This window comes from Emydura macquarii, unplaced genomic scaffold, assembly GCF_026122565.2.
Source record: "Emydura macquarii macquarii isolate MOO-44397 ecotype Brisbane River unplaced genomic scaffold, CSIRO-AGI_Emac_v2 contig_2825, whole genome shotgun sequence".
Taxonomy (NCBI): Eukaryota; Metazoa; Chordata; order Testudines; family Chelidae; genus Emydura; species Emydura macquarii.
Window position 1 is genome coordinate 900647 of NW_027132962.1, and position 18615 is coordinate 919261.

The 18615-nt window shown below is 34.6% G+C and overlaps 1 protein-coding gene across 3 annotated transcripts in view; it reads right to left on the reverse strand.

Moving 5' to 3' along the window:
* RELCH (RAB11 binding and LisH domain, coiled-coil and HEAT repeat containing) overlaps window positions 1–18615 on the reverse strand; it is a 125480-nt gene that overhangs the window by 74639 nt on the left and 32226 nt on the right. For all 3 annotated transcript variants that reach the window (XR_010923624.1, XM_067567928.1, XM_067567927.1), the window contains exons 8-10: window positions 17327–17632; window positions 8559–8634; window positions 8151–8246 (exon numbers count right to left, since the gene is read on the reverse strand). Coding sequence is in view for 2 of the 3 variants with exons in the window: in XM_067567928.1 (XP_067424029.1) it covers window positions 8151–8246; window positions 8559–8634; window positions 17327–17632 (478 nt within the window). In the remaining variant the exon portion in view is untranslated. The remainder of the gene's footprint in view (window positions 1–8150; window positions 8247–8558; window positions 8635–17326; window positions 17633–18615) is intronic.

Here is an 18615-nt window from a genome sequence, read left to right on the forward strand (position 1 = left end):
GTTTCTGCTTGAACAGACTTCTTGAATGGGAGCTTTTCCCAAGTCAGTAAATGACACTCATGGACTAGAGCAGTGGTTCTCAACCTATTTACCATTGTAGGCCCATATGCAGCTCTTTATGTGTTATGTGGGTCACATCCACACAATACACACACTACCTGTATGGCCCTGAGGATGTCATATGGGCGACAGCTGTGTGCTTATTTGGCTGCAAGCAGCCTGCGAGTTGCGGTTTCAGAACCACTGGACTACAGCTATGATGGGGAAGATACAATAAGCTCACTCTTTTTGGTTTTTCAATTTCTCTATTGATAGATTTTATTTATAAAATTGTGAGTGTTATACAAGTTGCCAATTCCTGACAGTGGAAGAGCTATTTTTGAGTTTGATTTGTGAGGCAGATTTAATGAAAAAGGTTTTGCACTTACTCAGCTTTTCACTTGAGGATATCACACATACATTAAATACACAACACTGAGGTCCCGCGGATAAAACTTAACCCAAATGAGATACAGTTTGGAGCATTACAAGTAAAACAGGTTCTAATTCACACAGATTGGAGCAGATATGGGAGTTCTCATCTACTCGCAAAATCCAAAGGTGAGTGGGAATGGATAACAAGCAGGTTTGACCAGTTTGCTATTTCCTTTAGTACAGGTGTCTGATAATGACGTGATTAGGTACTTTTTGTTATGATATAGCCCAAGCCAGAAATTTGTGCATTTTGTTAAAGTTACCTTTTATTTAATTAGCTTTTGTGCTATACCCACTGTAACTTTCTTCTTTATTCATTCCCTTCTAGATCTCTAAATGCTAGATTTTATTTTATATACTAAACACTCTGGGATTTTGCCCCATTTAAAATTCTGATAATTCTTCAGGGTTGTTTTAAATAGAGTTTGTTGTATATTTTTCTTTTGTACTGCATAGATACTTGATTTTCCTTTGACATCCTATCTTAATGCAGTGGATTCTAAAAACAAATAGATTTTACCATGATGGCTGTCATATTCCTCCTTCTCCAAAAATGTTTGTATTAATAAGCTATACAGCAATTTGGGATCTCTTTAGGAAAGAAAATTGCATCAGATTTTGTAGTATATAGGATACAATTTCCCTAAAATGGGTACTTGTACTGGAAATACCTTAATATATTTTAAAAATATCATGGTCTCATTTTTCTGCAGTCTGCCATATGCCAATATTAACTTAATACTCTGACCATTAATCCTTCAGCTTTCCTTTATCTTTGTAGAAGAGTATTTAGTTTTATTTAAAACTATTGAGAAAAGAGAAATGGGGTTTTTAGCATGCTGGATCTCTTACTGTTATGAGGGTCTATTGGACAGATTAAGATTTGGGGAGTTTTCACTATTCTAGTTTATCTAAGTGCCTGAAGAAAAAACTCTCAGAAAACAACCTGACAACTACTGCTAAACCTCAACTTGGAAGAATTTCTACAGCTTTTTAGTTTTTTGGGGGAAAATTAACAGAAAAAATTTATTAAAATGATCCTTTATAAATTGAATGGGTATCACAGGATAAAACAATTAATATACACCTAGATATTAACTTAGTCTTAATGTATGGAAGACTGATGAGTAATCTAAAATCACTGACATGGGGCAGATACAAGGCTGTTTCTTTACCTTGTAGAAAAGCTGGTTATTATAACAGATGGAATTAGTTGTGTTTCCTTGTCCATTGGTCACATTTTTCGTGCATACTATGGGAGAATCGAGCGTTCTCTGCATTGTTGCATCAGTGCTTCTATACTTCGGTCTATTAAGGGGAGTGGAGAAATAGTGAGAAATCTTTTTGAGTACTTGTGTCCTATTATGTTTTCCTACATAATTAATGGAAGGGAGGCGAGTGGGAGGTAAGACGGGATTTCCTGTGCGGGATATGAGGAGTTCAACAGTTGCTGTATGTGGATGGCATAGGACAAGTGAAGTTTCTCAAAGGCTTGAAAAATGACTGATTCTTCTCCAGTCAGATAGAAGAAGGAATGGAGAAAACAGTTGTACAGGCGTAGTTATCCTACAGGCAAAACTCCTTTCTATTACTAGCGCTCATCTTCTGGATGGATATTTATTCAGTAAAGACCATAAGCATCTAAGATTTTTGATTAGCAACAATGGCAGAGTAAATGTTTTAGAAGATGTTATATTTTCCAAGCAGGAAACACGCACAGCCAAGTGCTGAGGCTCCTCATTTCCAAAAACAATGTTAGAGAAAGTTGTTTGGTATTATGGAGATTATATATAGTGCCTAGCAGTCAAGGAGAGGGACTTGCAGTGTTATTAAAAATCATCTTTTGCCTTCCTCAGGAAGGAATATCACTTGTGCTGAAAAGATAAAACGCAAGAAGATTGTGATTTTCAAAGATTTTTCCTACTTTTTTCATCTGCTCTATACTTGGGGTCCTCAATGCCCCCATTCAGCCCTGATAAGTCCCTCTTTTCTGCACTGTCTCTGGCTAAAGAGGATGGGATTAAATTTTTATTGACGTCAGTCAACATTGCCAGAGGAGGTAGTTTTCAGAAGTGAGACACTTTTCCCTTTAGATTGCTGAGCACATTGCCATTGCACAATTCCCAGCACCTGTGACATGATGAATGAGACTAGAAATGTACCATCATATATCAGAGGCCTTGTCTTCAATGCTAAGAAAAGATGTGTTTTTACTGAGGCAAACTAGGTGAGGTCAATACTATATTCCCATCAGCAACTGACCTTGCCTAGTTTACCTCGTGGTAAAACTAACGTGCCTTGTCTTCACTGTGTTTTGACCTCAGAAAAGTTCATACACGTAAGTTACACTGAAGTTAAAAAGAAGTGTCTTTTCTTAACAGTGAAGACAAGGACAGAGAAGAGCATGTCATTATGACATGAGAACTCTTCTTCCTACCTCTTTTAATGAGCATTTTAGTTTTGTCCGCAGTCTGTTTCCACCTATGTACAGAGGAGTGAATTCAAGTATTTACTGCATTATAGGTTTAAATATGCATTTATGTTTCACCCTGCTTACATGGAAATACCATTCACGAGCAGTGAAAGGATGGCAGCTTGTCAAAAGCAACTGACACCATCACTGCTAAAGGCTAGGCAACTCCTTCTAAAAATCAAATGCAACCAAGAGAGGGTTTCTTTAAAAATCGATTCTGTGATTAGCATTTATAGAAATACCTTACAGGGTTGCTTAGCTCTCCCACAGACAGCAGAATTAGCTTGTACCTACTGCATTCCTAGCTAATAGTAATTTGCTCTTTCATTGGATACTGCTGTCAGCATTGCTATCTATGGTACATTCATTCACTTCAGAGAATTACCTTAAAGTGACTTTAAGATTTCTCCAACTTGGAGGGCTTATATGCAAAATGATCACTTCACAAAAGAAATTTAGTTTTGTAAATTATTAAATTGATGGCCTTTTCATAACCTATGATAGAGGTGTCAATTTTCTAGCTTTGTTTGTGTAAACATGTTTCCATAAAGTGCAAGTGTACCAAACTTCATGATGTTAATTCAAAAAGATACTTGAATTGATTAAATACACTAAAGAACAAAGATGACCTTCTGGAAACTCTAGATCCAAAAATCAAAGTAAATTACTTACCCCTATATTAAGGTAATGAGTAACTTACTCATAATGAATGAATGAATGAATGAATGAGTGAGTAAGTATCAGTAAATAATTAGCACTTAGAACGTTGAAGTGAGCCATATTTCAAAATTCTAGCTCTGGGAGGAAAACAGGAAGTCCTGTCACTCAGTTACGCAAAGTGTCCATGCTATATTGGATGTTATTACTTTGCCATAATATACTGTATATGCAAAATGTGATAAAATCATGGGAATTAAATATAGGGACCATATTTTTTAGATTTCTCTACTCATGTCTGTTTACATTCTCAAACAATGTTATATACAACTTCTTTGCTGAGCCTCCTTTTAAAAAGGGGAAGAGGAAATAAAACCTGCTTAATTGTAATAACTGAAATAATTGCAGGTGTGATATTCTCACACCTTGCATTTCATATATATTTGTATATCTACAATTAAATGGTAGTTTAATGATGAAGTTTAATGATGAAGGCCACAATTCAATCACATATTCAAGATGGGGAGGGATATGTCAAGTTCATTTTATTAAGAAGACCAAATTACATTCCTAATTATGGTTCATGGGCTGGTAACATGATCCACTAATCCACATAAATGTAACTACACTGAAACATACTCAAAAATATTAAATATTAGTACATTTTTCCAGATATATATATATATAATTAAAAGTCTGCACTTGGATAAATGCTTAAGAACAGATGCACACTAGACTATTTTCTGTTATTTAAACTGCTCAAAATTTTTAATTTCAGATTTGGGAACCTAATATTAAGCACCCACAACCATATTTATGAATCAAAGTAAGTAGCCAGATTGTCAACTTCATGTATTGTCTCTGAAAAAGTGGCCACTTATTAAATGCTTAGATTTTTATATCAAATTCTGAAAATTTTAAAACCAAGCCAGTATTTTATCAGACTTCCAAAATATATGGGTTAGGCTGAAAAGGTATCAACAAGATTTCAGCCCATAAGAGTTTTGTTTTAGGAGTTAAGCGCCTGAAAAAGGCAGAGAATGATAAATTATCTGAGCATCGTATCTATAAATAGCAGCATCTACATCTTCATGCAAATATATTTTTAAATCCACAGTAAATTTTTACTTTCTTTTTACAGGTTTTCAAGACTGGCACCCATTTTATATTGGTTGTTGTGTAAGATCTGAGCATTGCATTTCCTCCCCATCATTATCATAAAGAGAAAATAATTAGCAAACCCAGAGTTGTATTCTTCAAAAATCTTAACTTCACATAAGGTGGCAACACACTATAAGAAAATGTGAGAAGATTCAATAAACCATCACTGACTACAGCATCTGTATAGCTGTTTTTGCTGCCCTCTATGGGTTATATGGAACCTTGTTTGAAGGGAATGATTTAAAAAGGATTGGGCACAGCAGTTTGGTAATTTGAATTAAACATATTTGTTTTTAAACAGATAAGGGTAAAAATAAGTCACTGATGAGTCTTCTGTTTTCTTTGAAAGGTAATGAACTGTACCCTTCTTCCTCAATTCTGTAAAAATTTTATGTACACACTCTTATAGACCACCAAAATCTTTAAAGTTAACCCTTTACAGTTACTAAAACAGTGCAGTATGCTAATTTAAAGGTATAAAGGTTAAAATACAGTTTATTCATTTTTAATTAAAAACAAGAACAGTAAGATCCTGATCCTTTGCTCAGAAAGCTCCCACTGCAGTCAATGGGAGAGCATACATACAGCGATGTCAAGATCAATACCACAGTTCAACACAGGGAGCTATTCATATTTATGTCTTGTAAAGGGGTGAGAAAAATTCTGAGTTTTGATTAAATATATATAAAATACTTTCTCACTGAACTGTTTAAGGAGATATTGCTGTTCCCAAGTTATGATTTAGTCAAAGAAAATCTCATTTTGTGGTATTATTGCTAGCCAAATATCAATGCAACTAAACAGTTGCTAACGACACTATTTGTATCTTAAATGTTTCATTAAATAAAGCAAATCCAGCGAATAACTTCCAACACAGACTTATTTTAGGTCCTGTTCCTGGTAGGAATGCTATGTAGCAGGCCCTATACCTGTTCAGAGATCCTTGCACAATGAAGTCTTGACGTGCTAAACATTAAATTTCAGCCCAATCAACATCTGGCTATCAATACTTTGAGTCTGACTGCAATGCAATGCTAGTGTATTTTCAAGCAATAATTTCAAGCAATATTTGAAACATATCTGGAAATCTGCAGTAGAAATGAAATATGTATAACAACTTGCATAAAGGTAAGTTTCATGTTTATGAATGGCATTCAAGTATCATTTTTTAAAATTCCCTTTTTATCATCTAATTGAACTTGTCTTTTTAAAAATGATTTAAAATATAATTTTGGTGATCTCAGCCACCAACCCAGAATGTTCAAAACTCCCTTAATTTTTCCCTTCCTCTGTGTCTTCCTTGCCACAAGTGCCTAAATCATGGCCACCAAAGCAGCACATATAATTTTCTGAAATTAGCAATATTACTTCAGATCTCAACCATTAGGTCACTGCTAAGTGATTGCCCGGAAAGTAATTGTAACTAACATGAGGCGAATGAAATCAAGACCTCGTATTACTACAAACATTTAAGTGGGCTGCTTCTGTGGCTTTGAAATTGTCTTAAGTGTTGCTAAACTTGAATGAATACCTAAAGATTGCCAAATTAGCCAAGAACAGTTTTGCAAACCAGAATAAAGTACTAATTTTCAGTTTGGTATTTTGGGCCTACAGTAAATACCAGGAAGCATAAGACATTAATATTACTGTATATTTTAAACATGATTTTGGTTATAACAACAAAATCACTGTCAAACATTCATAAATTTTATTTGTAAATCTTTTGATGGTAAACTTTTATTAAATGGGGCAATATCTACCTTTCTTTGCACTGTGTCTAGCATAATAGGACTCTGATTCCATTTGGGACCCATGGTCACTACTAAAATATCAATATTTTTAAAACTACAGATGTTAATCATTCCTCCAGATTCCAGGATCCTACTTCAAAGAATGCTACACTGAAGAAACTATTGTCTTAATACCTAGTACAGCAAAAGTTTTAATGAAATATAAATAAGCTCTCCATGCAATAGTTACACAGTTTTCTTGTAAAATCTTCAACCATATTGAAATAGAAGCATTCTTAAGGGATTTTTTTATGTAAGAACAAATTTAATCATTTATTCCTTTAGATTTTGCAAGAATATATTAAGTAGGAAATAGGCTAAAAAGGTTAGAAAAATATTAACATATTACACTGCTTATGCTACAAGCTGTGAAAAGAAGCTGAAATACCTTCCTGCCAAGCAGAACTGCAAATATCAGAAATTAAGCACTGATCTTGGCACTTTCCACAGAATTATTTTGCAATGATATTTTAACAAAAGCATCATTATACAGCATATTGAATAAAAGAAGACTTTCCTGGGATATTTTTTCTGAAACTTTCAGATGCCATGCATCTTGTTATTTCACTGTATCAATCACTAAAAACTATTACATTTATAGAAAATTAAGTCATTCAAGAATCAGTACAAAATTTCTTGATTTATGGATTTTTTGATAAAGCCTTTTATGGAATTAAGCCAAATGCATTACTATAAACCTACCATACTATAGGTCCCATAGATAAGGACTAAAACTGAATGTCATTCATGGAATAGTGAACACTCTACCTCATACATTTAAAAAAAGACCAAACCTTACCTTCAACTATATAAAATAAATTTTTGAAAAATCAATTTCACTGTCTATTGCTCAACTTTTTTGTATTTACGCACTTTTGATTATGTGTAACATTCACAATGAAGTCATATGCAAACATCCACATCAAGGTTGTCTAGCTTCCTTTTCTCTCTCTTTAAATTCACCAGAGTATCCATCATTATGATTAGAACCCCAAATCCATTTATATTCAATATTATAGCACATCTTCATTTAATTTTAAATTACAAATTTAAACAAACAGTGCAAGGAATATTAGTTTAATAGACATTTTACGAAGTCTATGTTCAAAAGGATTGAACAATTTCCTCCACATAATGTTAAATCATTGAATGATAATAAATTAAAATGATTATTTTATGTTCCAAATGAACTTGAGTTAATCCTTGCTAACTTTTGATAAAACAGAGTAATCCCATACTATAATATCAGTAGACTTGAATCCCTACTGCTTTAAAAAGAAAACTCAATAATAATGGGTCTATCTAATATAAAGCTTCGAAGTTAGTGACAAACAGATGGACCTACAGTAACAGTTAAGTTTTGCAGAATGCTAATGGGCGTCTTAAGCACAGAAAAAAATATTATCATACACCATGCAGTTTTACTAACTCACCTGACAGAGGTGTAAAACCATTCTCTAGGAGCAGAGATGCATGCACAAAAGTAAGAATATGATTGCAAGTAACAGACTTTCAAGAAATAAAAACAGAACAACTTCAAAATGAACAAAATGGCAACAGGGTGAAAATTATAAAAACATTTTTGGGTTCCTCACCTCTCGTTTTGCAAGCAGCACATTAGGAACAATGTGTGGCAGGCAACGTCCCAGCATTAACATGACACTTTTTTCACTGTCTGCAATCCGAGATACCTAGAAATCCCATTATTTTTATGAGATGCAGTGATTGAAATGCAACCTTTTTTATTTATTAAAATACTAAGCTTTCCAAGAATTATAAAAATAGTCACTAGTGATTGAGCATAAATACATCTCAAAATTTAGAATCTATCATTTAAATCTCAATAAATCATATTCCTTGTTTTTAATACCTGCGCACAGGATTAATATGAAATCTAAATGTATATGAAGTCTTGTTAAAAGCTAGAGCTATTGCTTGGTTAATGGCAGACAGTCAATGAGAAGATTAAAAGAGTATTCTGTTTATGATAAGGGAAAATATACCTCTGATCCCAAACGGCTGTCTGCTGACATCCGACAGAAAGATAGTAGTGCTTGATGGAAAGCTGGTGACAACTTCCTGAAATAATTTTGTCAGGAGGAAAATAAAGAATAGATCAGAGTTGACATTGATGGAATTCTATTTACCCATTCAGTTTTGCAGTGTGAGTGTGTGTCTGTTTATAAAAAAACATGCTTTTCAGGTGTCATGAGTTGCCATTGGGCAACCTTATTTAAAGTCATATCTGAACTAGATTTTAAAATCAGCAAACCCTAGTGCTCCCTCCCACTCCCTGTTAAACTGCCATTTTGGATTGGATTAAAAATGTGATCTTCCTAATTCAGAAGTTATTCCTACAGGGGTCACATTCTTACATATAGCAAATAATGGTGTTGCACAGACAAAAATAGGATTAAAAGAGTGAGGAAAATGAAGCTGTGTTAGCTTTAGCAGCACTAGAAAAAATACAATCTTTGTAAACTGCCAAATGACAAGGAGAAAATACTATTTTTGCCTCCTTTGTTTATTTTCTTGTGTATATTCCTATCCAACAAGCCTCAGAGATATTTTCCATCTTATTGCATGAATGATGGCAACACCACAGACGTCAATTACAACCTTCAATCCTAAACTCCAGTATTCTAGAAAAACCAGCAAGGAAGAATTTCTGAGGCTGTAAATTTACTACTGAGCCTGAGCTAAAAGCATTCTGCAACTTTTAAAGGAAAGAACATAAGATGAACAATATGTTTCCCATAGAGCTTGAAGATATGATACACTACAAAATGTCAACAAAAGCAAATATCCCATCCTGTGTAAAAACTTAAAATTGATGGATACAAGTATTCAGAACACAGAAATCTGGTAAACGTACATTTTTTTAAGCACTTATTTCTCCTATAATCCTGAAGTCAAGAATAAGTGATTATACTGGGAGGAAAAGCACTCTTATACAGACACATTTCTGTGCTACAAGGCTGAGGATAACAGGGACACTAAAGTGTGCTACTGTTTTCAGCCAAATGTACTGCAAGTGTAACTTGTGCATCACAGAAGTATGAATGCGGGATTAAGTTGTTGCCATCAAGATTTCTTTGTAAGAAGCCTATAACCTCTCGGTTTAATCTCTGAGACTAGAGGTTACAGCAGAACTTCACCTTGCTTTGCATGCCTCAGATTTAGCATTTTGGCAAACTAGCTGATATCTACTAAACTCTTTTCACTTGGATAAAATAATAGAAATAGAAATAAGGTTGTCTTATATTTTCTAGTTCCTAATCTATTCTAAGCGCTCACCCTATGTTCTGTTTGAGCCACGTCTCCAATTATGTTTTCCATCCAACTTTTTTTTGTATTAAAAAATGTATTGGTCCAGAGAATTGCCTTTTCATATGAAAAATGTTTGGTGAATAACTCCCCTAATTTAGAAATTCTTCAGTAATTGTGATTGCAATTTGTATGGCATCTTCAAAAGACAAGAAGACTGACATTTGGATTGCTGTACACAGTTTAGGATTTAGCATGGGCATTGGGACTGGATGTGGGTTTAGAGAAACTGCTTTAAAAGATTTTGTGCTATGGTTCTGAGACAAAAGAAAACCTTCCTACTTACTCCTATTATTCTAGATCTAGCTGAAGCTGGTACTTTGAGGCCTGGTCTACACTTACCTTGAAATTTGGCAACAGCGAATGGGAGTTATGCAAGCTATTCAGAGTAGCTTGCGTAACTCCCATCAACTTCGTAGCACCTCTTCTATGCGGTGTCTTCACTGTGCTGTGCTGACAGGAAATGCATTCCCGTCGACGCAGTGCTACATCATTTGAGGGGGTGGTTTTAATGCGTTGACTTCCAGATGGATTGAGCGGGTCTTCACTGACCACTCAGTCAAGCCGTATAGATCGATCTGACAGCGGCGAACATGCCACCATCAGTGAAGTCATACCCTGAGTTTGCTTAAGAAAGACTATCCTGAAGAAATACCAAGATATTGCCAAGATACTTTGCACAGATATTTCAGTACAATACATATCCTGGCATAAGTTTCTCCAATACAATTTTTCTTGATACTAGTAGAGCTCTCAGTCTTTTTTTCAGCAATTAGTTCATTTTAGTCAGCCACAGGGGGAAATCCTGTGGGAACAGGATGCAGGCTTAAGCTTTTGGTCAGGAAATTTCTTATTAGAAAAATGGGAGAATGAAGTTTTGATAGCAGATCTAGAAGGTCTGAGAGCAATGGCCTTTTGGCCAATGTATGAATAAAACTGATGACGTATCACTGACCCTTTATTAATATTTTTGGAATTATAAATCTATGAAACTAAAAAAAAAACCAATGAGGGGGACTTCCTAGACTTGATTGAACTTTCTCTGATCAGAGTATCATCAAGCAAATGGCAAACAGATATCACCATCTGTTAGGATTGCAATGAGAATTATGAAGACATATGAACACCTTTTAAGAAATCACTAACTCAAAAAGTACAGTTTTGTAATTCTAAAAAAAAAAAAAAAAAAAGAGTCCCATTGAGCTGTCTCCTTTGATATTTTCTGACCTGGAATGTGAGTGTTTACCTTCCAGCAGTCTAAGGATACTAGAAGTGTCCCTGGACTGCCTGCATCATTTTTAACAACCTGTTAAGTCTTTCACAGCTAGACTGTAATTAAATAATCAGAATACAGGATACAATGTAATCATTCACAACCATATTCAGTTTACAGCACTACAGAGTACATAATATATTTTAGATAACCATAATATATTGTCAGTTACATAAAACTTTTTTTTTTTTTTTTTTTTTTAAATGTATGGGGAGGGAATATTAAATAGATTCAGTAAAAAAAATCTAGAAGGCAGGAAGTGTAGAGCTGTGTGATGACCTTGATTTAACTAAACTACTTGTTTGTCCATATACTGTGGAAGTAGACATGTTTTGAGGGATAGAGATTTTAGATTTTAAAGCGTAGTTGCTCACAGTTTGTCTTGAAGAAAATATTGAATCATTTATTTTTGTAGAGTAGGATGCTCATATTAACAAAATCCAGTTTTAGAAATTGAAACTTCATATCCTGGCCTGGTTGTTTTAGACATTTCTGAAGATGTCAAGATTCATATCCCCTTAATTTAAATTTAAAAAAAAAAATCAAGATGAAAATTCTATCCCTATTTCCCAGAGATTCAAAAAGTAACTATGACAAGTTATCACTAAGTTTCCTGATGGCCTGATTAACAATAGCTAGAAAGTAAGCTCTTGGCAAACACACATTTTATTATAATTGGTGGACTATATACTTAGATTCTAGAATCTGTTTTATCAAATCTGGTAAAATCCTTAGAGGCTTTGATTGATAGGCTTGGTTTTGTCCTCACATATACAAAAAGATGGAAAACCCTTTTGAAGGCTGATAGACATGAGTATTCAAGATTTATTTTCAAATCTAAGAAGGCATTGCAAACAAGAACAAAAAGTAAATATATAACAGAACAAACACAGGAAGTAGCTTACTTATTGCAAAGGCTAGCTTAACTGGATCATACAAAGAATGCAAGTACCCTGGGATGAGGTTTAATTCAAACAACTGAACACTTAAAATGAGTCACCCGGTAAATATCTGTGACGCATTCAACTCAACTATGTCCAGGTCTCTACTGCAATCTGTTACACAAGGCATTTTTCCCTGACGACTATCCAGGTTCAAAATTTTTTATGCCACCTGCAGTGATCCAAAGCAGGCTCTCTGTCTTCCCATCTGGGCAAGACATGCGCAAACAGCTACTGTATATATAGTCATGCTGTAATAAGGGATTTTAGAGTAGGTTTTTATTTGTGTAGTTTCAATATAGCTTTGAAAGAGTTCAATTTGTACATCTTCACATACATCATTTCCAGTCAGTTAGGAAGAGCAGACATCCCCTGTCATTACAAGCCATGTATAAGGCCCATCTAACTTAGGGAGAAAGTCTACAAGTATGAATATATAGGCTGGATATATCTACAGCTAGAGACATATCTTTCCCATAATTCTACCCTCTTGCTACATTTTACTGACACACTATTGCCAGCTCAATATATAGTTGCTACACATATATTCAGCACTTGCCTCATCTTGTGACTATGTAGCTGGATGTTCAGTATTTAAAAGACTTGCTATCTCAATTTCAACTCAGCTCTCCCTCCTAATCAGGGCTTCAATGACTTACGGATGTTTTCAATCATCAACTGAAATTTCTTCCAAAATTCCACACACTGGCAGCAAAAGAATGATCAGGAGAGTAGTTTCTAATTCTTTAAATCTGACATCTACCCTCCTAACTAAGCAGTTTTCAGGCTAATCTAGACCCATTGTTAGAATAGATCCAGTCACTATTGCATGATGGAATTCTCAGAACATTGAATAGTAATATATTGCAAACAATAAAACTATTCCTTTAACAGTAGGCAAATGATTATTCCTTTAACTTCATATATGTACAGATACTTTACTAAGTAATAGGACTTGATGTTTTCAACTTACCCTAGCTTCTGGCAAATCAATATTTAACCTTTAGTGTTAATACTCTGGATAATTACTAACTGTTTAAACTCAACATCTATAAAAACTGCTCATTTTAATTCAATTCCTTGAAGTATTTTTACCACCTTTAAAAGACTGTCTGATGTTCAGCTGAAATTGCCAGCCAACTTCATTTTAAATTGTCCATTCTGCTTTTGCCTCAGGAGGATTAAATATTACCTTTAAGTATAAATTATTCTGTTGAGTGCAAAATCAAAGAATGATTTTAGGACCTATTCCTGCAACAGGAGGGTCACTGAAGTCAATAGAGCTCCATGCAAATTCAGGGCTCTGCCTGACTAAAATTCTTAGAGTCAGGGTCTAAATCAGGACTACAAACCATCTTAATCCATCTGTATTTATTCAGATTGAAAAATGAAAGATGAAGGAAGCTAAAGCTGTTCGAAAGCAGGGGCAACTATTCTAGTTTCTAAATGTAAACTTAATTTGTTAACCTTACCACTGCTAGTGATTTACTTTTGTTCCCTATGAAGAAAAATATGCCTTCAGGTTTAAGTTTTCCACTGGATGCACATAAGTATTCTGAGTTGAACCCCACATTCAAAATTTTATTTAAAATAGTGCATATTTGTACCTAAAACCTTGCATTTAAAGACATTTTAACTTCTGAAAGTTAAGATTATTCTTACTAGAACTTCATAGTAATTTATTAGTCTTACATTTTGAAAAATTAATACACTGGATATTCAACAAAAATACTAGAGACTAGTCAAAATATGAAGAAACAATTTTGCAAAAAACTGAAGTTATTTCTACTTTGCAGAATTTACAATGAATTTGTTGTGTTTTTTTTTTAAAAGTGAAATGTTTAAAAAAAAGTGAGTCTTACCATCTTTTGTTTTCATTTTTGACAACCTGCAATAGGACAATGTCCAGAGTTCCTCACCCATATTTTCATTTCTCTTCTTTTTTCACTCCAACTTTTCAGAACTTGGTCAATTTTTGAGAAGTTAGAGTGGGAAAGTGATAGAGTTTAATTTTTTCCTGTTGCTAGTAACTTCTCAGAAGTTGAGGAAGTTTTTTGGGGAAAAAGACCCCTCCCCCCATACTCAGTTACAGAAAAAGGGGGAAAACCCCAGAAATTTTACTGCATTCTGTGGCAATAGGGAAAAAAATAGAAAACAAAAGCAGAATTCCAGAAGTCTGATTTTTTAAAGAAAATACCAGTTTTGAAATTTTCCATCAAATAATAGGCAGATATAACTGAATACATTCCTTTGAAAAAATTGTTTTCAACATTTTTCAGCATGAAAACGTTATGGTTGGAAAATTCTGACTAGCTCTACAAAATACAGAAACAAGTGGTATACTTAAAACTAACTTTAAAAAAAAATGTACTGAATTTTTCAGAAGTGAGGGAGCGCACTGATCTACTACTTTATGAAGTACATAAGTCAAAGGAATATACTAAAAACAAAACGTAGCTTTTTGCTTTATAGACTCTTGGATGGAAACTAATTCCAGAAGTACAAACACATCTACAACATTTTGCATCAGTTACGACCGGAATAGTTGGAAAGCTAAGAAACATAACAAAAGCAACTAGGTTGGATACTGGGGTCCCCTGAGAAAGGAGGAAGAGTTGAAACAACACATAAGAAAATCTTACTCAGAGAGCTCTATATGTATGAGAACAGTAACTTTAGAAGTTTGTACAAATTCCTGGACTAAGGAATTTTGGACTACAATATTCCTATTGGTTATATGGATGTTTAACTTTCTTTCTCCCCACAACTACAATACTCAAAAATATCTGCAGCTAGGTGATAAGTATACTTTTTCTGAGATGATTATGAGATTTAAGATCTTGGTCAGACAAAGAAACTAGGATTATAACTCAGAAAAGTTGCTTCTGGAGCCTTTTTTAAAAAATTGGCATACCATTAGCTGTCCTCCAGCCATCTGCTACAGGGACTGATTTAAGAGATAGGCTACATACCATAGTTAGTAGTTCTGCAATTTTGTATTCGAGTTCCTTCAGAACTCTTGGGTGAATACCATTTGGTTCCAGTGACTTACTATTTAATTTATCAATTTGTTCCAAAACCTCCTCTACTGACACCTCAATCTGTGACAATTCCTTAGATGTCAGCTAAAAAGAATGGCTCAGGTGTGACAATTTCCCCCATGTCCTCTGCAATAAAGACTGATGCAAAGAATTCATTTAGCTTTTCCGCCACGACCTTGTCTTCTTTGAGTGCTTCTGCAGCACCTCAATCATTCAGTGGCCCCAGTGATTGTTTGGCTGACTTCCTGCTTTCGATGTACTAAAAATTTATTTTGCTGTTAGTTTTTATGAGTCTTTTGCTAGTTGCTCTTCTAATTCTTTTTTGGCCTGCCTAATTATATTTTACCCTTGACTTGCCAGAGTTTATGTTCCTTTCAATTTTCCTCCCTAGGATTTGACTTCCAATTTTTAAAAGGATGTCTTTTTGCCTCAAACAAACTTTTTTACTCTGTTTACTTATTTTGACATTTTTCTGGTACTCTTACTTTTTTTTTTTTTTTTAATTTGTGGTATTCAGATAGTTCGAACTATGGTGTTTTTTAAAAGTTTCCATTCAGTTTGCAGGGATTTCACTCGTGACTGTTCCTTTTAATATCCATTTAACCAGCCTCCTCATATTTGTGTAGCTCCCCTTTTGGATATTAAATGCTCCTGTTGGGGGTTTCTTTGAACATCCTGGTAGAGAGCGAAATGTCAATTTAATTACATTATGTTCGCTACTACTGAGCAGCTCAGCTATAGTCACCTCTTGAACCAGATCCCGTGCTCCATTTAGGATTAAAATCAAGAATTGTCTCTCTCCTTGTGGGTTCCAGGACTAGCTGCTGCAATAAAGTCATCAAAAATTTTATGTAGTTTCTGGAAACTATATCTCTGCATCCTGCATTGCTGTTTGCCAGAGGCTGGGAATGGCCGACAATATGGATCCCTTGATGATTACCCATTCTATTAATTCCTTCTGAAGCACCTGGTATTGGCCACTGTCAGAAGACAGGATACTGGGCTAGATGAACCATTGATCTGACCCAGTATGGCTGTTCTTATGTTCTGAGATGACATACCCATTCAATCTGGGGATAGTTGAAATCCCCCATTATTACTGGGTTTTCTGTTTTTGCATTCTCTCTAATCTCCCTGAGCATTTCACAATCACCATCCCTATCCTGGTCTGGCGGTCAGGAATATACTCCTACTGCTACATTATTATTCAAACACAGAATTCCTATCCATAGAGATTCTATGGTACAGTTTGACTCATTTAAGATTTTTACAATACTTGACTATGCTTTCATTCACATATAGTGCAACTCTCCGACCAACACAACCTGCTTTGTCATTCCTATATATTTGTATCCTCTTATTACACTGTCCCATTGATTATCATAGTTCCACCATATTTCTCTGATGCCTACTATATTAATATTCTCATTTAATATCAGATGGTCATGAATAAGTCCTACTGGAACCAGGATTTACCCTTTACCAGCTGATACAATGTATCTGCATACACGCTGACTGCAAAGTCTTATTTAAGCTCATATAAATTTACAGAGCTTTAAGGTTGCATTTTAATACAACATTTCTAGTGATGACAAGATCCAAGTCTTAACCTCCAGCATCTGAGTTACTGGGACATACTTCCTAGAAGGATAAGACAGTAAAATTCATAGATTTTTCACCTGTAAATTGTAATTAGACAGTTAACATTTTTAATTAATTTGGTACACTTTTGTCTAAACAACACTTAAGTTTCAAACTCCTCAATCTCTCTGAAGGAGGAACAAAATAGGATTGCATAGAGATGGAACACAGGGGGAAAAAATGGTCACATCCTCCCTCCCCTCATTCATTGCTTTGATTTTGGTGTTTTCTCCCTGCAATTCTGAACTTAGGAGTGGACAGAAGGAAATAAATGATCCTACTATTTAGTTTTAAAATTGAAAATGTGCAATTTAACATCTTAAACAAGTGTACTCTATGAACTTACATCCCCCCAAAATACAGAAGAAATTAGAGAAATTTGTAAAAGCCATCTATTACACTTAAATGAAGGACTAATGACTGGAAATTAGGAAGCAAGAAGTAGAAAACAAATAAGAACTCTGTAACACCATACTTTTTTTTTTAAATCTCTCTACTCCGCAAAAAATCTAATGGAAGCATTTCAGTTAAGAACTTTTATCACTAACCTATTAGGTTTATCAAAGTGTACTGCAGCTTTATTTGATAGAGCACAAGAGGGCAATTTCTCTTTCTCTTTAGCTGGAAGAGAATTTAGTGTATCATCTTTAGGTGTCTTTGAATCTGCTTCAGCCAATGTGGAAAGACTTATTTCCTCAGTTTTTCCATGTTTACTGTCATTGTTAGAACTCTTGATATCTAAGTAACTTCCATTGTCCTCTGGAACTGAGAGAGGCACTTGGTCTAAAGAGGAGTGTACTAAGTCACAAACCACGGGAACAGCAAAGCTTTCATTCTTGAGGAAGTCTATTTCACTAAAAGAAGAAAAACAAATGTTATATTGTTTGCAGCTTTTCAACAGAAGATCTGAATCAGACAACTGAAATATGAAAATATTGTGGTCTAAATGAACATCTGCTACATTTCTATCCTTTTTTACCTTCAATATATTTTACAACTTCAATAATGTGTCATCTTATAATATATGAGATCTGCTGGTGAACACTCTGGCATGCTATGCTCCTTTAACCATAGGGTACATCTACACACTTCAGAAAAAAAACAACCAAAGTCGCAGAGCCTAGACCAACTGACTCAGGCTTGTGCTATAGGCTAAAAATACCAGTACAGATGTTCCGCTGGTGAGGGGAATGCATCGCAGGGCCAGAGGTCCAGCCTAAGTGGGAATGTCTACACCACTATTTTAATCCTGTAGCACAAGCTCAAATCAGCTGACTTGTGCTGAGATTCACTGCCACCATGTTTTGTTTTTGGTTTTTTTGCAGGGTAGGTGTGCACTTTAAAAACAAATGAAGTGTTGTAGCCAGAAATATCTTAAAGGTGAAAGGGTAGAAAGACTCAGCTGTGTGTGTTGCAGGGGGAGCCCAAAAGATTCAACAAACACAAAGTGTCAAGAAGCACAAATCCATATGAAGTGTAATATTCAAGATGTTTAGGCTTTAAATTAATTTTCGGAGTTCAATATTTAATATACTTTCATCTGCCCTGAAATGGTAAGCTATATACTTTGACAAAGTGACTGAGAGCTATCCCCTTTTGTATATATAGCTACACATTCTGAAGAGATGTTATTTTGTAACTTAAAGGATACTTAAAAGCTACTAACAGGTTTTTTTCTTATTTCAAAAGGAGAAAGTTGTTAAAATGAACATCCCCCAACAGTGTTTGCAATACAAGTATTGCAGCACTTAGGAACCAAAATAAATTGATGACAGAAGTGAAAGAGACAAACAGATTTTCTTTTTCCAAGCAGAGAGAAATGCAAACAAACAATTAA